Source organism: Erythrolamprus reginae, chromosome 2 (genome assembly GCF_031021105.1).
Source record: "Erythrolamprus reginae isolate rEryReg1 chromosome 2, rEryReg1.hap1, whole genome shotgun sequence".
Classification (NCBI taxonomy): Eukaryota; Metazoa; Chordata; class Lepidosauria; order Squamata; family Dipsadidae; genus Erythrolamprus; species Erythrolamprus reginae.
Genome location: NC_091951.1, coordinates 207,251,493 through 207,273,581, shown reverse-complemented (window position 1 = coordinate 207,273,581; position 22,089 = coordinate 207,251,493). Strand labels below are relative to the sequence as shown.

At 45.5% G+C, this 22,089-nt stretch overlaps 1 protein-coding gene across 2 annotated transcripts; it reads left to right on the top strand.

Moving 5' to 3' along the window:
• The first annotated feature begins 1,299 nt into the window (after positions 1-1,299).
• LOC139161851 (nuclear factor interleukin-3-regulated protein-like) lies at positions 1,300-21,681 on the top strand. Of its 2 annotated transcripts, none has more exons than XM_070741491.1 (2): positions 1,300-1,946; positions 19,307-21,681. In XM_070741491.1, exon 2 carries the CDS (start codon positions 19,781-19,783, stop codon positions 21,113-21,115), a length of 1,335 nt encoding a protein of 444 aa, XP_070597592.1. In that variant the 5' UTR covers positions 1,300-1,946; positions 19,307-19,780; the 3' UTR covers positions 21,116-21,681. The 2 variants fall into 2 exon arrangements, with proteins under 2 accessions (XP_070597592.1, XP_070597593.1); XM_070741492.1 differs by lacking the exon at positions 1,300-1,946 and adding an exon at positions 9,181-9,350.
• Positions 21,682-22,089: the final 408 nt, after the last annotated feature.

Below are 22,089 nucleotides of genomic sequence, written 5' to 3'. Positions count from 1 at the left end.
GTTACTAAGTGCTTTTCTTGATTTACTTAATGCAATGTCACTCTTCCCTTCACAAAAGTTTTTACAAAATAATAGAATAGAATTCTTCATTGGCCAAGTATGATTAGACACACAAGGAATTTGTCCGGTGCATATGCTCTCAGGGTACATAAAAGTAAATACTGTATACATTTGTCAAGAATAAGGAGGTACAACACTTAATTATTGTCATAGGGGTCAAATAAGCAATCAGGAAACAATAAATAATTTAAATCTTAAGGATACAAGCAACAAGTTACAGTCATGTGGGAGGAGATGGGTGATAGGAATGATGAGAGAAAACTAGTACTAATAGTATGTTGAGGGGATTATTTGTTTAGCAGAGTGATGGTATTCGGGGGGAAACTGTTCTTGTGTCTAGTTGTCTTGGTGTGCAGTGCTCTGTAGTGAGGTTTTGAGGGTAGGAGTTGAAACAGTTTATGTCCAGGATGTGAGGGGTCAGTAAATATTTTCAGTCTTCTTTTTGACTCATGCAGTATACAGGTCCTCAATGGAAGGCAGATTGGCAGCAATTGTTTTTTCTGCAGTTCTGATTATCCTCTGAAGTCTGTGTCGGTCTTGTTGGGTTGCAGAACCAAACCAGAGAGTTATAGAAGTGGAGATGACAGACTCAATGATTCCTCTGTAGAACTCTATCAGCCGCTCCTTGGGCAGTTTGAGCTTCCTGAGTTGGCGCAGAAAGAATAATTTTTTTGGTGCTTTTTTGATCACGTTTTTGATGTTAGGTGACCATTTTAATTTGGATTCCTTTGCCTTGGCCATTAGTTCCCCCCCCCCCCCCCCAAAAGGGTGACAACAGGCTCAATGCCCCAGCTTCCGTTTTTCAACATTAGCACTAAACCCTGAAAGCTATGAAGGAGTAGAAGAAAGAGCCCGGTGTGTGTTTGTCTTCCCAGCCATTGGGATCTCGGGGTTCAGGTTCAGCTATGAACTCTTCCTGCCTGCCCTTTGCTTATTTTCTTCTTCACTCTAACTCAAGTGTTTCTCAACCTTGGCCGTTTGAAGATGTGTGGACTTCAACTGTTTGTTTGCTGGCTGGGGAATTCTGGGAGTTGAAGTCCACATATCTTCAAACGGCCAAGGTCAAGACACACTGTTGTAACTAGTAGGAAACATCACCTTGCTTTGGACAAGGGTCCTCCCTTTAAGCCTTAAACTTGGCAACTTTTAAGCCTCGTGGACTTCAACTCCCAGGATTCTCCAGTCAGGATAGCTGACCTGGAGAATCCTGGGAGTTGAAGTCCCAAAGTTGCCAAGTTTGAGGACCTCTGCATTAAGCTCCTGTTCTGGCACAAGTGTGGCGTGTCCGGCCTTCAGCTTCAGCAACAAGCTGCTGCCCTGGCGAGTCATGGCATTCACGGACACACACACCCTCCAACCCCAAGGCCCGGCCGCCTTTTCCTACAAACAAGCCAGCTCTCTCGATTTACACGTCAGCAGAAGCCAGACGGGGAACTCGAGCAACTCTTCGACGGGCAGCGCGCGGACGCGCTTCTTTCCCGCGCGCCTTTTTTCCGGAGCAAAGCGACCCCTCAGGTTTTGAAGGCGAGCGGGCGAGGAGAAAGAGGGAGCGGCCGGCTGGCTCCGTCTCTTCCCCAGCAGCAGCCGCGACAGCGCCTCCCGCGTGGCTCTTCGCTCCGCTCCTCTGGCTCCGGCCCAGCCCCTCTCGTTCGCTCGCCCGCCCGCCTCGCCTCTCCCCGCTCCTCCCCTCGATTTTGTTTTGTGCGGCGACTTCGGGAGCGTGACGGAGACGCCGAGAAGCGCTTATGCAACCGGCTGACCTACTAACACACATTCGCCTGGGGAGAGAAGTAGGGCGGCGGCGGCGGCAGCAAAGCTCGGGAAAGAGGCGCGCGGCGACTCCTTTCCCGCCGCCGGAGAGGTGGCCGAGGGGGCGCCTGCAAGAGGTGATTTTACGCGGACGCCTTGAGGCGGCTCCTCTCCCCGCCCTTCCCCCACTCGCATTCCCTCCCCCCCTCCGGCTTGTGGCGGGGAGGGGGGGTCTCCCCAAGAGAGGCCGGTTCCTTTCTGGCACGCTGGAGCGATCGGCGGGCGCGGGTGTTGCTTTGTTTGCGGACAAGGTCTATGGCGGGCAGCGGGCGCGCGGCGCTCTCGCTCAGCTGGTGCCTCCCTTCAGCCCCAGTTCAGACGAGCGCTTTCGGCTGCGGCCGGCCGAGCTGGGGAAGTTCTCCTCAGCGGATCCGGGGCTCTGGAAAGAGGACGGCGGTGCTCCGCGGCGGAGGGGCCGCGCTTACTTAGACGTCTCTGGGTGGACGGGGTGGTGCAGCGGACCCCCCTTTCCTCCCCGTCTCTTGTTGCACAGAACAACATAAACACTCCGGCTCTTCCCCTCCCTCCCTGACTGAGTGACCTACATTTTTTTTAGAATGGGGCGAATGTGCGTGGTGGTAGTTTAAGCGTGCGAGGCGCCCGAGCTGAGGAGGTTTCAGGGACTCGAGAGGCTCCCGAGTTGGTGAAGAGAGCGAATGGTGACAAGTGACATGGAGGTGGCTTGCGGAGAGTGATCCGAATTACCCTGAGGGGTCTTCATGATAAGAGACCCTTAAATCTGGCTTTGGGGATTTGTAGCCTGGGCGGGCCAGTTTGTCTCTGAGGAGCTGCAGGATTATTGCCAAATTATTACACATATTTAGCTTTAGCAAGAGATGCAGCTAGGTTACTAGGAGATGCGAAAGGGTTCTTCCCCTTCTTCTCTCTTAAATGAAATCCTCCACCTGACCACAGGAAAGTAAATAAGGAACAGGAAGTTTGTAACCCAGTGACTGTTTGGCCCAGGAAGGTTTCATCCCTCCTTCCATAATGCTTGTAGCTGTGCAAGTAAACAAAACCTTTTAGCCTCTGCAGGGCTGGCCAAGGGAGGGGAGGTCCAGTGGCCTTTGTAAATCAACTGGCCATTTTCTGATTATCTTGCAGATAAGCGAAGTAAGAGGAATTTATTAAGGTTTTTAAATTGTATAGTGAGGAGGATTGCTTAATATAGCTTGTTTATTATTTGAGTGGTTAGGAAACCCCGATTTCTACTTTTCAGATTATAAAAATGAAAGCAAGTAAAATGAAGGACTATTAATTATACTACCCGGGATACATGGTCTATATTTTTCAAATGTTTCTTTTTTAATCCAAAATCCATCAATGCAGGAAAAAGTACATTTGGTATTTCACGTAAACTGCCTTTATTAATCCTGTTCTTTTTCAGCTACCCTACTGTAAATGTAATGGTTTAATTAAATTTATCTCCCTTCTTTCCTCCATTTGTATTGTTACAATAGCCCTGTGAGGTAGGCTCAGCTAAGAACCAGTGATTAGCCCAAAGTCACCCAGTGGACTTTTATGGCCTGGTTCTAGTCCAACACTTTAGCCTCCTGCTAGGTTTCCGCTGACCTGTTCTCAGTAATCTGCAAGCAGGAGAATTGAGTGTTGTAGTCTAATATAATTGGAGATAGGGTGCCATATTGGAATGGTTTTAAATATTGAAAAATAATAGTTTCTCTACTTAATTAGTAGTAGAGTTAAAGAACACAACTAATGTGACACATTTCCTTTTCAAAGGGGCACAAGAATATTTCCATGTAGTATTCATGTTTTGTATAACATTTCATGTTTCTAAACTTGAAATGCCCTTTTAAAACATATCTTTATTATGCAGTCTGAAGGAATATGATGTATTATCAGAAATATTCGAAACACTGATAGATCTAATATGTACAGTAGTACACAACTGTACATTGATTCTGGATGAATAAACTCACTAAGCAGATCAAATGGAGAATCTTCCCTCCCTCTACAAATAGCTGGGCTTGGAACAAGGTTTAACTAACTGGTGTTCTGGATTCATGCAATACAGGGAGTAACAAATTAATTAAATGTCTTTATACTGGGTAGTGCCCAATGTGTTGTGAGTTTAAATGATAGCATGCCTGGGAGGATGCTGCACTAACATTGCCACTTTAGGCCAGGGAAGCAAATCAGTTAAAGCCTTTGCATATAACATCATTGCAGGTACATTCTCATTTGAGGGTCATCACCATCCACTGTGAGCACTGCTATCTGCAGGCTCCTATGCATTATCTCTTCCCCCCCCCCGCTTCTTAGGGTAATTTTTACAGTGCCTCCTCTAACCCGCCACCAATTTTAATGTAGAATCAGGATTTTGAATCCAGGACTTCCCAGCCTATACCCACCGCTAGTCAGCCAATCCTGTCTCTTGATTGTGGCTCCTTGGTGAAATGGAAAGGAAGCAGAGGTGGGCTGCTGGAGGTTCGCTGGGGTTCGGCAGAACCTCTAGCTGAGATTCTGTGCCGTTCAGAGAACCCCAAATCCCACCCCTGGCTGGCCCCGCCTATCCTCCCCCCCCTCCCAGGAGTCTTCACGCAGCCCATTTTGGATGTAGATAAGTGCAGGGCACTCGCGGAGGGCAAAAAATGGGCCTACTGGAAGTTTGGGAAGGCTGGAATCTGGCCTGTTTCCAGCCTCCAGAGAGCCTTCGGAGCCTGGGGAAGCAACACCCACCATTACAGTGGCGCAAAAGGCCAACTAGGCCACACCTACCATGACCACGCCCACCCAGCAACCGGGCAGAGAAGCCCTTGCTAAACCTTTTGAAGCCCAGCCCTGAATGGAAGACCTTGCTGAAGAAATGGAGCTGGTAAGGTGTATCCATGTTGCTGAATGGAACCTGTGATGCTGCTGTTGGAGGCTAAGAATAGAGCAGAAGAGGCCGTGATTTTGTATTTAATTGGTCATACCTGTTTTGTTCACCTGCTTTCCCTGCAGATGCAAGAATCAGACAAAGGTTTGGCTATCAAACCTCTGGATGAAACATTCTTCTTCTGCCTACCTTTACCCTCCATTCTCTTTCATTGGCTGTCTTCCAAAATGAAAATCAGGAGAAAAAAGACTTTGCCCCCTCCTCTTTGTTCCTTGGGTAAGTGTTCCTCACCCATTCCATGCACTGAGCATTGATGCCTCAGTTATTCCATAGAGCCAAGCACATGCCTTTTCAAGGCATTTCAATAGCTGTTACAAAACTTGTAACTGTTTTCAAAAGATCCCATAAAAGTTGTTAGAGAAATCTGTAAACAACCCCAGGGAACATTTGGATTTGCTCTATTCATCGTTTTATTCAGAATACAAGATAATCTGTATAGAGTTCCATAATTTTATTTTACTTCAATGCAAATATCAGAGGTTGGGCTGAGAGAGAGTGATCCTAACCCAGATCACTGAGTGACATTCCAAGGTGGGGGTGGGCTTGGGTCTCCTTGCTTCTAGACCTTCACCACTATACCCAGCGGTGGGCTACAAGCTGGAACGCAAAATTGCGCTGGCCCCGCAAGAACTTACAAGTCGCCGAGGCAAGCGCAATTTAGCATTCTGGCTCATAGCCCACCACTGACTATACCCCATTGCCTGGTGCATATTTCAACATGGTCTGTGTATGGGTGAGGCTACTGTAGTACAGAATGATTGAGCAATTTTTGCTTTGGAAACTGCTTGCTCCAAGACACTTAGCTCAGCTGGCCAGGTTTTTGCAAACAGAAAAACAAGGGTCTGAGTTGTAGACGTGCAGTGGGAGGTAGTATCTGCAAAGACAGTTGTGAAATCTGAATTCTAGAAGCTTGGTTGGCATTAGACAGCAATGGGCTATTCATGTCCATGATGCATTTTCTTTTTTAAAAAAAATCAGTCTTCTACTTATATGTGTTTTCTGAGTTCCAGCCACATCAAGCAACAACGATTCACTTCATGTATGCAAAACGCTGCCTGATTATTTTGTGCAGAGCGAACTGTTTTTAAAAGGCAAAAGAATGAGCCAAGCTATTTTTCCTCTTGATTAGTTGGCAAGCATCTCTACTCTTTTATTTTTAAACAACAGCTGAATGTGTAGAAAATAAGCAAGGAAAGTTTTCTGCAGTGGTTCGTCTCAATTTCAGAAAGGTTTCCCTGTTCATGACTGTATATCCAGATGCTCTTGGAAATGTGCACAGGTGGTCCTCAACTTACAACAGTAATTGGGACCAGTGCTTCCATTGCTAAGCAGTGCAGTCATTAAGTGAGATGTGTGATTTCATCTGATCTTATGGCATTTTTTTTTACTGTGGCTGTTAAGTGAATCCAGTTTACCCCCGTTGACTTTATTTGTCAGAAGCCAATTGGAAGACTGCAAATGGTGATTACACTATATCAGTGATGGCGAACCATTTTTTCCTCGGGTGCCAAAAGAGCATGCGTGCATGCTATCGCACATGCGCAAGTGCCCACACTCATAATTCAATTCCTGGGGAGGGTGAAAATAGCTACCCCCACCCCTGGAGGCGCTCTGGAGGCTAGAAACAGCCTGTTTCCCAACTTCTGGTAGGCCTAGTAGACTCATGTTTCACCTTCCCCAGGCTCCAAAGAACTGGGGGAGGGTAAAAACGCTCTCCCCCTTCCCTCCCTGGAGGCTCTCTGGAAGCTAAAAACGCTCTCCCAGAGCCTCTGTGTTAGCCCAAAGTCAGCTAGTGGACATATACATGCACGTTGAAGCTGAGCTAGGGCAACCCTAGCTCGCGTGCTAGCAGATATGGCTCTGTGTGCCACCTATGGCACCTGTGCCAGAGGTTCGCTATCACTGCACTATATGATTTATTTATTTATTTATTTATTTATTTATTATTTGGATTTGTATGCCGCCCCTCTCCGAAGACTCGGGGCGGCTCACAACAAGTGAAAAACAATCCAATACAATCCAATTAATTAAAATATTATAAGTTTAAGAAAATCCCCTATACTAACATACACACATACAGGCATACCATATATAACTTCAACGTGCCCAGGGGGAGATGTTTAGTTTCCCCATGCCTGACGGCAAAGGTGGGTTTTAAGGAGTTTACGGAAGGCAGGAAGAGTAGGGGCAGTTCTGATCTCCGGGGGGAGTTGGTTCCAGAGGGCCGGTGCCGCCACAGAGAAGGCTCTCCCCCTGGGGCCCGCCAACCGGCATTGTTTAGTTGACGGGACCCGGAGGAGGCCCACTCTGTGGGACCGAATCGGTCGCTGGGATTCGTGCGGCAGAAGGCGGTCTCGGAGATATTCTGGTCCAGTGCCATGAAGGGCTTTAAAGGTCATAACCAACACTTTGAATTGTGACCGGAAACTGATCGGCAGCCAATGCAGACTGCGGAGTGATGGTGAAACATGGGCATACCTGGGTAAGCCCATGACTGCTCTCGCAGCTGCATTCTGCACGATCTGAAGTTTCCGAACACTTTTCAAAGGTAGCCCCATGTAGAGAGCATTACAGTAGTCGAACCTCGAGGTGATGAGGGCATGAGTGACTGTGAGTAATGAGTCCCGGTCCAGATAGGGCCGCAACTGGTGCACCAGGCGAACCTGGGCAAACGCCCCCCTCGCCACAGCTGAAAGGTGGTTCTCTAATGTGAGCTGTGGATCGAGGAGGACGCCCAAGTTGCGGACCCTCTCTGAGGGGGTCAATGATTCCCCCCCCAGGGTAATGGACGGACAGATGGGATTGTCCTTGGGAGGCAAAACCCACAGCCACTCCGTCTTATCCCGGTTGAGCTTGATCCTGGGCTGCTGCAGTTGTTATAAATATGTGCTGGTTGCCCAGTGTCCAAATTGTGATCACATGACAGCAGGATCACTGCAATGGTCATAGGTGCGAGAGGACCCATCGTAAAGCCCTGCCATAGCTTTGAACAGGTGCTGAACAAATGGTTGTAAGTTGAGGACTATCCATAAACTGAAGTCGAAGAAACATTGCAGCTCAGTTCACTTGAGCGTTATCAACAACCTGGTCTTAGGAGCACTACCTCCCAACCTGGGGGTTGGGACCCCTTTGGGGGCAAACAACCGTTTCACAGAGGTCGCGTAAGACCCCGGGAAAAGACAAATTTCCCATGGTGTTAGGAACTAAAGCTTCTATTCTGGTGCCTTAGAACATATTTTTACAATCCCACCAATCATACCTTTACAATGGAGGTGTCCCTCTGACCGTCCTGTCAATCAGCTTAAAGCTCTCTTGGGAGAATTGGCACTAGACTTATGGTTGGGGGCCACCACAACAAGAGGAACTATTAAGGGGTCGCGGCATTAGAAAGATTGAGAATCACAGCTCTAAGGTGTACTTAAATGGAGAAGGGGGGGAAAAAGTCACAATCATAATGGGAGTGGTTACTTTCGATTGTATACAGAATGAAAAAGGTTTTGAAACTCCTAATCTGGGTCATTTGTTGCCATACTTTATGTGCTCAGGCTTTTCTGGAAAGTCTGGCAGGCCAAAAAAGAGCATGATGGAATTTGACACTGGGATGCGAAATGTATTTCATGACTATTGCAGGCAGGAGGGGAGGGAGAGGGGGAGAGCTATCTTTCATCATCTGTCGGGTGCCTGTTGCACCCAAACTCTGCTATGCTGACCAAGTTTCTCTGGGTGGCACTAAGCAGCGAAATGTTTCAAACCAAAAAAGAAAAGTAGTTCAGTTGCCATGATTCAACTTCTGGACAAGGTGCATTAAGCATTTGATCAATTTTACGCAACTTGACTGTAACCCCTTCAGAGACTCTTTCCATTTAAAAAAGATATATGAGCACCCACCCATTTGTTTGACACCAGTGCATTATAATTATGATTCCCGGTTGCTAAATGTAAGGGAAAAAATACATCTTTAAGTCAGAACAAGATGACCTAGTGATGATGATGGTGGTGGTCAATTGAAACACAGAGGCCCAAGTTGTAACAGCAGCTTCTTTAGAGCTAGTAGAGCTGGGTTGCAAAAATGAAATATTGAAAGCGTCCATTCTTGCTGCTATCTAGTTGTCATCCAGGCACTTTACATCAATCTGTTGGTATATAAGGGTTCATGAATTGGGATAGACATGGATATAGGTCAGCCAATGGGGACTATTTGGTGACTCAGGCAGGTCCAAGCCTGGGCGTGGCTTAGCTTGACTGATTTGTATATAAGAGTTGCTCTGCCTTGCTATATTGCCTCTGTATTACCATGGAGTATAAGACACACTTTTTTACCCCACAAAAGAGGGTGAAACCTTGGATGTGTCTTATACACCAAATGTATCCCTACCCAGCCATGCCTCTACCTCTCTGCAGTTTAACTCCTTGCAGCAAACAGAACAGAGCCTGCTAAGCCAAGCAACTCATTATTAGCTTCCTGATCCTCAACTGATTTGAGGCCATCTGCTAAACTGAAAGTGAAACTATAACTGCAAGGAGGCATATTGCTGGGAGAGAGACACAGATTTGTGTTTTCTGCTGAACTGGATGCAAGGAGGTAAGTCAATAACTATAAATGTCTATAGAACATTCAAATTATTAGACTTTTTTTTTTTAAAAAAAGGTCTGCTTTATTATTTTTCTAGGCAACAAAATGAGGCCCAGTGCTATTATATCTTATTTTAAAAATCACAGAATAACTATACTTCTGGAAAGCCACATCAATTTTAAAGATCCGTAAAAGTATAATCTGAAATGTAACAATGTCCTGTTTAATATTAAGATAAGACAGTTGAGTTAAACCTTGACTTAGTCATGTTTGGAGTAGATCAATTTAAATAATTGGGAGGAGTTAGTGTGACTATATTTAAGAAAACTTTCTGGCATTAATATACTGCCATAATGTACATTTCTCTAATTCTTTGCTATTTCTATGAATCAGGCACACATGGACACACACACAGAAATACACAGCAAACCGTGCATATGCCGCTCCGAGTGCTTGGAAAGGGGCAGCATACAAATCTAATAAACAAACAAACAAATAAATCATCTCTATTGTTTGCTGAGAGGCACAGGCAGAATCCCCCCCCCTTGTTTTCCTCCCCCCCAAAATAAGGTCTTATACTCCGGTGTGTTTTACACACCAAAAAATACAGTATTTATTTATTTATTAATAGAGTTGAAAGGGACCGTTAGGTCATCGAGTCCAACCCCCTGCCTGAGCAGGAAACCCTACAGCACCCAAGCCAAATGGAAGTCCAATCTCCTCCTGAAGGTGTCCAGAGTTGGGGAGTTCACCACCTCCCCTGGCAGGCAGTTCCATTGGTTGATCGCTCTGACCGTCAGGAAGTTCTTCCTTATTTCCAGGTTGAATCTCTCCTTGGTCAGCTTCCAACCATTGTTCCTCGTCCTGCCCTCTGGGTATATTGCTTCTATGTTTTGTGCGTCTCGATTCTGTACTTCTGGATTCTGCTACATTATATTGTATATTTACTTCATGTGTTATACCTAAAGAGAAATCATTAGATCCTGCTTTACTTGTGTGTGCTTGCTGGATGTGATTGCTACTGCAAAGTCTGACAGGTTATAGACCTAGAGCACAGAGAAAGACTGAACTGCAATTAAGCTGAGAGACTGCCTGTGTTAAACCAAGCGGAGAAGGCTTGCAGGTTGGCTGTTGAATTCAAGGAAAGCTCTCTGCCTCGATTGGGACAGAAGAGTTATATAATTTGAGCTGCAAAGATGGAATGTTTCCTGAAGGCTAAGGAGCTCTGGGATATTTAATCCACCACGGGCCATTAGCAGCTACAGAGCAAAGGCAGCATGATAAGCCACTGGCCTACATCATCTTGAGTTTAAAAGATGTGGCTAATTTAAAAATTGCCAATGAAGTCTGGTTGAAATTGAGAAGTGTGCAGGTGAGGGTGTCTGCATGCAATATTGTGCAATTGTCCAAACAATTATACAGAGCAAGGTTGGAACTACAACAATCTGTTGAGAAGCATTTTGTACGGGTGTTGACTCTATTTGTTGAGTTAAAACAGCATGGAATGAAAATTCCTGAATCTTAGAAAGTCCTGTTGGTGTTAAATAGTCTGGATGAAATGTGGGTCATAGTTTCTGCAGTATATGAGTGCAAACCAGAGCAGGAATTATATTTTGAGGCCTTAAGGGCTTGTTTGATTGCTGAGGAGAACAAGCTCCATTTTAGGAAAAGCCCAAGGAGCAGAGAGCGAAATATAACAAACTGGCTGTCTTTAGAACAGAGAAAAGTAACAGAAGAGACCGAATTTGACAGCCCAGAAAAAATTTTCTAAGCAGAAAGAACACCAACAATGGAGGTCTTTCTGTGGTGAAACAATTCATTTAAAGAAGAATTGTTTGCAGAGAAAAAATTATTTGCAAATTTGAAGCCAGCAAATGGACAAGCTGGTGGAAAACCAGCAATTGAACAAGTTGCTGTGGCAAAAGTCAGCTATTGTAATAGCAGAGACAAATGGTTAATAGACAGGGGGGCTAGTCAAACAATTATTAATCATTCTAAATTGTTTTTCAGAATGGATCCAGCTGATGGAGATGTGGTAGCTTTGGCAAATGGCCAGAAGGCTAAAGTCATTGGGAGCGACATTCTGCAAATTCCCTATCTGGGGGAAACGTTTGGTCACATATTATGTGTGCCTGAAATGGAGCATAATTTACCAAGTATCTCTAGTTTAAACAAGCAAGGATTTGACACCACATTTGCAAATGGGAGGTGTCTCAGAAATGGGAATCTATGTGCACAGGGCATAAAAGAGGATAATCTTTATGTGTTGCAGGGACAAAAGGTTCAGTGTGCCCAAGCATTTGGAAATGTGGCACAACATGATTCATGTGTTCACCTCTTGTATAGAAAGCTTGGCCATGCCAGTTTCAGAGTGTTGCAAAAGATACAACACTTTGGAGAAGGGTTAAATTTAAAGGGATGCAAGGCAATATGCAAATAATCAAAAGTCCAAAGCATTCCTAGTAAGCCAAGAGTAGCACAAGGCACACAAGAAGAGTTCTAGAGCTGGTACATGCAGATCTGGTTGGGCCAATGCAAGCCAGTTTGGGAGGAGCAAAGTATGCACTGATAATTTTAAATGACTACAGCAGGTTTGGGTTCTGCCATTTACTAAAGAGTAAATAGAGGTGGACTTCTGGTGGTGACACGGGGTACTGCAGCTGGTAAAGAATGAGCTCCGTTCTTTAAAGCTGCTCAGTTTTCACGGTCTGGAGACCCTTCGAGGCATGAGAGTCTGAAGGAGAAAGTGGGCAACAGCGCGGCAAAGGCGTTCGCCCACTGGGGCAGAGGGCTCCCTCTCTATCTGGCGCAAAATCATCTGCCTGGTTGTACATGGTGGATCTGCACCACGTAAGCTTCGTAGAAAGGATATATAAACAGGTATGCCAGATACAAATTGACAGAGGTTCAGAATTTATGTTGGCAAGTTTTCAGTAGTGGTTGGGACAGTTAGGAATAAAACACAGACACATTAATCCATACACAGCAGCTGAGGATGGTGTAGTTGAGAGGTGGAATGGAGTCTTACAAGTGAAGGACTGGAGGATTCTGATACCAGTAGGTCATATGGGGTGAAGCCATGTTGAATGCTAATTATTTAAAATTAATAGACTGTGGAATTCCTCCATTAATGATATTCCATATGCAATGCTGTATGGGAGAGAACCATCTCTGGTACATTTAAGGGTATTTGGAGTGTGGAATATTCATGGGTGCCTATTCCAAAAACAATTAGAAAAGGACAACCAAAGGCTAGAAAGCCAAGTTCATTTCCAGATCTAGCTTTGCAGAGCAAAATTGGAACAGAATTGATGCAAATTTATGGAATGATCCATATAGTGATGGTAACTCACTTAGTGATGCTATCAACATTCAGTGAGGAGAAACTGAAACTGAAAGAGAGCAAGCAAAGGAGTCAGGAGAAGATAACAACTCGGATATGAAAGAGAGGGTTGAAACACAAGAACAGTCAATGCCACACAAGTCAGAGCAATAGAACAAGGGGATTCCACCTGCCAAGTATTCTGCTGGTAAAGTTAAGGTGTGTAATGTGTGATATGAGCCAAGAAACTATCAGGAAATATTGGCATTACCCAAAATTAAACAAGTAAAGTGGAAAGAAGCCATGGGCAAAGAAATGAAATCCATGGATGAACATAAAGTGTTCACATCTATGACTTTGCCACAAGGCTGCAAAGCCGTAGGATGTAAGTGGGTGTACAAAAAGAAAGTACTACTCAACAATGAAATACAATATAAACCAAGGTTAATAGCACAAGGTTTTACACAGATGAAAAATGTGCACTTTGATGAGGCATTCGCACCAAAATTAAAGTGAAAATATAAGGTTGGCATTAGCATTGGCAGTGGATGTGGCCCTAAAATTTGGCATTTTGATATAAACACTGCATTCATCAATGATGTAAAAACCAAAAAGTCCAATTCTGGGATTGTGGTATTATTTGGAGGGGCTTTAATTAGTTGGAAGTCCAGAAAGCAAACAACTGTAGCCATTTCTACTGCAGAGGCAGAATTTATTGCTTTATCGGAAATTTGTTCAGAGGTCACTTGGTACATGCAGCTGTTACAGGATTTAAAGGTAAAGGTAAATGAAGTTGTAGCCGTGTTTGAGGATAATGCTGCCTGCATTAAAATGCCAACAGGTTGGACAGAGTAAAAAAGTAAAGAATATTAGGTTATTTGGTTTTATGTCTATTCCAGCCATGAAGGGAGGAGTGTATAAGGGTTCATGAATTGGGATAGACATGGTAACAGGTCAGCCAATGGGGACTGTTTGTTGACTCAGCCGGCTCAGAGCCTGGGCGTGGCTTAGCTTGATTGATTTCTATATAAGAGTTGCTTTGCCTTGGAATAGTGCCTCTGTATTATATTGCTTCTGGATTCTGTACTTCTGGATTCTGCTACATGGTATTGTATATTTACTTCATGTATTATAAAGAGAAGTCATTGGATTCTGCTGAGTTCATTTACTTGTGTGTGCTTTGTGGATGTGATTTCTGCTGCAAACTCAATCACAATCCTATTCAATCTGCCTAGATTTGCTCTCATTTGAGTAACTTGACCTTTACTTCTTTACTACTTTGCTTTTCTTCTGTGTGCCAGACTGATTGGTTCCTTTCTAGTTGGCATCTTGATATTTCCGCTTAATTTTATCTTGGTTAGCCCTGAAACAACCTGTGGCTATTTTTCCATTTGTTTCCATTTTTCCATTTCCATATTTTCCATTTTTCCCTTTGCTCATAGATTCTCCTATGATGCCCCTGAAGGTTTCTGCTTTTTTTGATTGATTGAGACTTGGGACAGATTATTCTAACTGGGCCAAGCTCTTGTCGCAGCATTATAATCTACATGTACTTGTTGAGTTGTTAGTCAGAAGGTTCCTTCCCCCCCCCCCGCCTCCCCGTGAAAAATGGCAATATGGATTATGATGAACTGATTATGCAAAACGTGGAGTAGATGTGGAAAGCCAAGGGGAGAAAGCAGCTGAAGGGCTGTGGCTCAGCTCCAGACCTGACAGGAACAGAACATTCTTGCTTGGAAAGTGGAGACACGATCTGCAACAGTTATTACATCACAAAGCGGTTGTGTGTGTGGGAAGCCCTACTGGGAAGGAACCGAGAGGAGGGAGTGATATTTTGGAAGGTGCAAGTCAAGGGGAGGAATCTGCAGAGCAAAGCAACCCTCCCTCCAGGAGGAAGCGTTGGCTTGCTTTCTGCTGCAGGGAATTTTGGATTATCCTTAAGTACACTGAAATCCATTCCAAATAAACCAATATGGATAGCAGCCCTGCCAGTCCTAGAATTTTGCAGAGAAACTGGCCATAAAATTGGTTCTGGATAGCCTGTTGTTGCTGGAATTGGAAACAATAAAGACAGTGAAGTGGACTGGATATCTGGGCAGTTTCTTTCAATGGATTTGAAGAATCTTAGGTGGATGTAGTGGGTGGTGACCACACACCATCCATAGATCATCAGGAAGCTAATAACATGGGATTTGAATTCTGTTTATTTCTGAAGCACCAAAGGCATTATTTCACCCTTAAGCAGACTCGTAGTGCTTCCTTCTGGAGGTTACCTGTCATAATGGCATCACTTGACCAAGTTAGTTCCTCCGTTCTCTTGTGTGGGTAGCCCATTATTATCCAAAGCACTGATTAACATTACAGTAGTTGTTCAGGAAAGGTTTGCCTGGCTTCAGGGCCTTGAAAAGAGAGAGTTCATGGGCAGAAATTGAACAGAAGCTCTTCCCAGCACAACCTTAGCTATTATTGTTTGCCAAAGAAATAGCATTACAGGGGCAAGTTTACAAGTTCCGATCTGTGATAGTCTCAGGCTCTGTTCAAGAAAGATGTCCAAAGGCTTCCTCTATACTCCAGCACTTACTAATCCCAGAAGCTTTAATAGCGTTTGCTATAAATTTGCTGACATGACCTCATTTTTCCTTTGAGATGTTGTCCAGGATTATGGGATCTTGCAGTTCAGAATTCAAGGAACTCACTCCAAGAGGAATGTAAACCTGTTCCATTATGGCTGCATTCTCATAACACACTCAACTAAATCTGTTCATTGCTGTGTTCACATATCCTGCTGTGCCCAGACAAATAAATCATGTTATAGTTTACCATAACAGCCTGAGTCAGTATATAAACATTGGATTCCTACAGCAAATTGAATCACAAACAGCCTTATCCTATATTAACTGGTCTAATGTATTGTATAAACCTAACGTGTATGTCATTTTGGATGTATGCCCTTGTTGCTTTCATAATCAGTCCTTCTGTTCCTGTGTGCTTTTCTGCTTATAGTCAGGTTTGATTTTCAGAACTTCATTGCACTTTTAATTTTATTGCGTGCTCGTATCACAGTGTTTCCCAACCTTGGCAACTTGAAGGTATCTGGACTTCAACTCCCAGAATTCCCCAGCCAGCATTTGCTGGCTGGGGAATTCTGGGAGTTGAAGTCCAAATATCTTCAAGTTGCCAAGGTTGGGAAACACTGTCGTATCACTTTCCTGTAACTTGTTGCTTATATCCTAAGATTTTTATTAATATTGCTTCTTCATTGCTTATTTGATCCCTATAACAATCATTAAGTGTTGTATCACATGATTCTTGACAAATGTATATTTTATTTTATGTACGCTGAGAGCATATGCACCAAGACAAATTCCTTGTGTGTCCAGTCACACTTGGCCAATAAAAATTCTATTCTATTCTATTCTATTATTTGTGCTGAACAATTTCTAGCCATTCAAGCTTTTATTACAGGAAAGCCCCAAACAGAACTTGATTTTCAAAGTGAAAATGTTCACTTTGCTCTCTTTAATTTGAAAGTCTGTGACACTTTTGTGAATGCAAAGCACTTTGGCATCAGTTCAGATGCACTCTTTTATCTTTTGTTTTGCTTTTGATTACGGCTCTTATGTAACCGTGCAACTGTATTTTTATTCTGATGCTACGTCAATTTGGTAAGGTCCAGCTCCTGCTATGCCGAGAGCTCAAAGTGAGCAGCAGTCCTTCTGTCTTCTGACCTCTTTTGAATCCTATCAGACCTACTGCCCCAAGGGGGTGACGCAGACTGAGAAGTAGGTCAGCTTCCTCTTCATGCCTGAGCTTGCAGGATCCTGGTTTTTGTATACACCCAATCCAGCTTAGTAGTAGTTCCATGTGCCCTCTAAGACACGAGGCCGGGCCCTGTAGGCAGATCAGGGTGTGGGATTTGGGCTTAGCTGGAAAACTCTCTTCTCATTCTGGGTCAAGGCAAGAAAATAATATGTGGACCTAGAGGGAGGATGTTGTCTCTTTGACATCAAGAGCTCAGGAAGGCCGGGAATCTAAAGCAGCCCAGCGCAAATGGATAGTAGTCGCACCTTTTTGATTCAGCACCAGGTGATGGATTTGGGAGGAGAGACCCAATAGAAGGTAAAGTTAAAAAGGGGGGGGGGTTGCAAAGGCAGACTGCTCTCCCCCATGCTGATCAACCATCTTATTGTAAAAAATAGAACGACTGTGATGAGAACAGAATCCTCTTTTTCATCCTTCTTCTTGTGTGTGCGTGTGTGTTTACACTCAAACCACACACACGCACACACACACGTATAGATGTGTGTGTATGTGTGTGAGAATATTTTTATGGTGACATTTTACAATCGTTAACTCCCACGTTGGGGAGAACTCATTGGGAGAGTTAACAAACATCTTCTAATAATGCTTAGAAATCTTGTTTTTATGTGTACTACTGATGTAGCAGTTACTATTACTATTGATTGATATTATTTACAGCTATTCATTGCAAAAGTGTTAGAGTTGCTGCCTTTTAATGAGGGGTCCTGCAGTCTATCCTCCCCTTGGATTTTTGCTCTCTGAAGGTCATTTTCTTAAGACTGAAACTTCCTGTCTAATTGGAGCCTAGTCCACTTTAGTATTTTTAAACAGACTAATTTGTTTAATATAGCAGTAGTAGGACCTGCTGCAATAAATGTAAGATTTCTATTTAGAATACAGACAATGAGCCTCGTGGCTTTTTGATGCATTCTTTTGTACACAGAAGAAGAATTTCGTAGGGCAGGGGAGCAAGGAGAGAGGAAATATCTAATAGAAGAAATGTCCAGGTTTGAAAAAAGAAATGTGTGGTCCGTGAAGATGCTTGAGTGAAATGTGAATATCAAAATAGAAGTTAATATGGTTCAATGGATGCATTTTAATTTCACCCAGATTGTTAAATGCATGTGTGTGTGTGTGTGTGTGTACATATACATATACAGTACACATACACACACACACCTCAAAAAAATAAAGGGAACACTCAAATAACACATCCTAGATCCGAATGAGTGAAATATTCTCATTGAACACTTTGTTCTGTACAAAGTTGGATGTGCACAACAGCCTGTGAAATTGATTGTCAATCAGTGTTGCTTCCTAAATGGGCAGTTTGATTTCATAGAAGTTTGATTTACTTGGAGTTATATTGTGTTGTTTAAGTGTTCCCTTTATTTTTTTGAGCCATGTATATATGCATTTACAAAAGCTCACATAATATTGACACTTGCTCTGGAGAAATCTATTCAGAAGGCTGTTCGTGGCTGTCTCTGTAGAAATCCTGGCACCATCCAAGATCCTGAGACTGCTGAATCTGGTTGGAAATTGGAGGAAGGCTGAACGGGGAGCTGACTACTTATCTCTATGGCCGCGGCCCTGGTTGTTAGCAGTATATTTCCCTATTGGTGCCCAGTATTGCCTCCTGCTGCTCTTATTTCTTTGTGAAGAAACGGTTTGTAGGCCAGTAGGTTGCTGGCGCTGTGCCGCTGCTCTCTCTTTTCTGGAACTGTTGTGCAATCCATAATCATCAGACCTGTTTTGACTGCCTAGCTTGATAAATATTCAGTGTTTACTGACCTATATTCCTGCTGCCTGTGCCTGGTGCGCGTAGATCACATGCGAGGAAAAGAAAGGGTGTGTGGGGTGGGGTGGGGGTTGCCATCATCGGGGAGCGTGCGTGCCACTTGGTACACATGGCCTTGCCTTCTCGGGAAGGAGAGCTTCAGCATTCCTCTCTATGTGTCATGGTGGATTTGGAAGGAAGGTTGGGGTGGCGCTCTTGATGCAACCTGTCTGGCTCGCGGGCCCATCCCTCAGCAGTCAAAAGGGGGCTGGAGGATTCCCTGCCTTGGATCTCTCGGCTTCAAGGTTACAAATCCCCGTCCGGATTCACTTCTTGTAATCTCCTTTACTCTCCCTCCCTCCTTCCTTTCCTCCCCAGGTTATGAGAAATTGGGTGTGTGTGTGTGTGTGTTATTTGTCTCCCTCTGTCTCTGTGTCTCTGCGTGTAAGAGAAATGGGGAGAGCACACGTGTGAATGAAATGGAAGTAAGTGGCACATGTTGGGTGTATCGGAGTGGCATTGTATGCTGCCCTGAGTCCTTGGAGAGGGGCGACATACAAATCTGATTAATAAATAAATAAGAAATAAATTGTCCCTACAGGTATGTCTGTATGCAGGGGCTTTAACGTGTATCACTGTATCTGGGAAAGGTCACATGTGTCTCCTTTGTCTTTCCTGGGGTTTTGCCAATTAGAAAATTAGTTTTTCTCTTCTTGTATGTTTGGCAGAGATCTCAATGTGGGCGCAGCATCCCTGGGGTGTGGCATGCTCTGGGTCTGGGGCGGGGACAAGGTGGGGCATATATTTTGATTGCCAAGCAGAAGTTACAGCTGGATGTAGTTCTGCTTTGTGGGGCAGGGTTTTCCTCCCCCCCAACCCCCCACAGTAGAGGCAACCTCACATTTGTTTCTGAGGGGAGCTGGAATGTGGGGTGTGGCCCGTGCAAACCAAGGGCCGTGGGTGATGCTGTCTGAACCTGCTGGATTATGTAAACAGAGCCTGAGGTGTGTGACAGCACTAGGCAGAAATGTAACACCCTCTTTTTGTATCCTTCCTCCTTAGGCGTTTCTGCTGCCTTCTGGGCCTGACCCAGCAGTTGCTGTTGACTCTCTACCCTTCCTACTGTGCCTCTGCTGTCCGGCCACATCCCGGCTCCTGTTGTCTGTAGCATTTTGGCAGCAAAGTCAATCCGGCGTTACCGAGCGGAAGACCGAGGACAGTCAAACCCTCCCAAGGAATCTGGAGACAGTCCCTTTTCGGTGGGGATTTGGAAGATGGTCTCCTCGTATCGGACAATTCATTTTCCATTGATGGGAGCCCAGATCCCATCTGACTGTGGCAACTGGAGGACAGCTCAAGGCCCTATTGGATGCAGCCTCCCAGGCAATACAGCTTGGTAACAGTTTGGAGTGCACATCTGGGAAGCAGTAGCCTGTGTGGAAGAGCGGGAAGTGAAGAGACGAAGGGAAATAGCTCCAGCGACAGGCAAAGGGCATCTGGACATTTTGTCCCCCCGCTTCCCTCCCCACCCCCGCGATGGAGAGCCTCGACTCCCCCACGTTGTGTGTGGCTGGGAACTTTCCCGAGTTCCATCCCAGCGGCATTATTCAGCGAGCCCGAACCGTGAAGAGCAAGCCGAATGCCAACTGCAGGCGAAAGCGAGAGTTTATCTCCGACGAGAAGAAGGATGCCAGCTACTGGGAGAAGCGTCGGAAGAACAACGAGGCTGCTAAGCGTTCCCGGGAGAAACGGCGCTTCAACGACCTGGTTCTGGAGAATAAGGTGCTGGCACTCAACGAGGAAAATGTGCGGCTGAAAACAGAGCTGCTGCAGCTGAAGCTGCGCTTTGGCCTCATCAGCACGGCAGCCTTCATGGAAAAGAGCCAGCAGCTGAGCACTGCCAGTGCCAACAACCCAGCACACTTGTATGGTGTCAGCAACGGCAGTGTGTATCCCAGTTCCCTGTCCCGAGCCTCACACTCGGAGGATTCATCCGAAACTGAGCAGTCAAGCCGGGACAGCATGAGTGTATCGGTAGCCAAGTATTCTCCCCGGGACTCTCTCTCGGACCTGTCTGATGGCTCCTCTCGGGACAGCCCCCTCCCCCAGACGCACGAGGAAGCCCAGGCCATCCACCGGGTCTACGGGGATGCCCCCTTGCAGCCTTACCCGGAACCCAAGGGCTCGGTTCCCCGCAGTGTCATCCTCTTCAGTGCCAATGGCTTCACTGCAGTGGCTCCTCCGCAGCCCTTGCTTCCTGAAGAAGTGGGGCAGGCAGAAGGCTGTGGGAACCAGAGTCCCCAAAGCCACTGCAGGGGGCGTGATCCCCACTGCCCACAGGGGGAGCTCCAGAGGCACTCGGGGTATTGCTCAAAGCCCCAGAGCTGCAGTGCTCCTGGCGGTTATTTGGAGGGGGAGCCCATAAAGAAAGTGGAAGAGCCTCGGTCCCCCTTTGAGGGTTACACCAGCGAGGAAAGTGAAGAACCCTCCTGGGGGTGTCCCTCTGCTCCCTTCCCCGTGCCGCTGGACACCCACCCTGACGTGAAGACGGCAGCTCTCCCGCACAAGCTTCGACTCAAGTGCCGAGCGCACAGCAGTGGGACCCACGAACCTTTCCCCGGATCTAGCGCTGCCCCGGCTGGCTGTTGCCAGGGAGCCTCGGCAGCCTCCGACTGGGACAGTGACCGGCACGAGGAGATGTCAGCCCTGGTGCGGCAAGCCTTGTTTCTGAACGAGCCCCCCACCTCCAGTGGCAACTTGGAAAGACTTTTGTGTCATGGCTCAGGGCTGCCCTCCGATCACTCCATCCCCAAGGACCACGTCAGCAGGTGGGAGGATGCTTGTCACGACGATGGGCCCAGACCCACTTGAAGGAGACCTGGGTCTGGATAAATATTTGGAAAGTCGGAAGAAGAAGTTGAACTGGGTGTTGGCACAAGAAAGGGATTTTACATGGCCAGAGGAGCACTGGGGAAGAGGGCCGTGGTTGACCCACACTGGCTGACTTCAGAATCTATGGGGGAACAGAGAATCATGAGATGGCAAAAGAGGAGACGTGGGTTGAACGTGGGGGGAATAGGGTGGGGCTGCCTCAGAACAAGACTTTGGAATTACAGTACTAAGGGTATAGTGGGTGATGGGACTTCTGTTTTCTAAGGCTCCAGGATTCAGTGTGTAGGTGAGATGTGTTTTGCTGGGGAAATGCCTAATGGTATTCTAACTGGAGAACAATTCTGGCATCGTGATCGATTAGGAGAGTACTCAAAAGTTGGCGTCCGATCCATTCTGCACTGATGTTAAGGTTTTTGGATACCCACAATAAGGATGCCTAAATGAATTGCCAGTGACTGTATCTTCTCTTGTCAGAAATTGCTTGGCCAAACCAAGCATTGTGTGTTTTTAATTACTAAAATAAACCTACAGAAAAATGTTAAAAAGTGCTTAGAGTGGTTGACTGACTTGGGAGCAGAGGAAGATTGCCCTGGAACAGAGGTGGGTACCTAACTCTTTTAAGGGCAAACAATGTACTATGCCTTACGCCAATACAATGCATTATGCCTTTCCATCCAAGAGCTTCACAAGTAGAAATAGAACAACATGACCTATACTAAAAAATAGCCAATGAATTAATAAAATAACAACTATTTGGAATGGTGTTCCTAGACGTTACGTGTAAGTTCATGATCAGGCCACAAATTCTTCTTTTTAAATGAATGAGAATCTGAGCTTGGGTTTGAAACCAGGAAAGAAGGATCTAGCGTGTGCTGTTTTCACTGAGTTGCTGGAAAAATTTGGTTTCTCCTCAACTAGAAAGTGGCATCTGAGGAGGTCAAGGAAGTTACCCT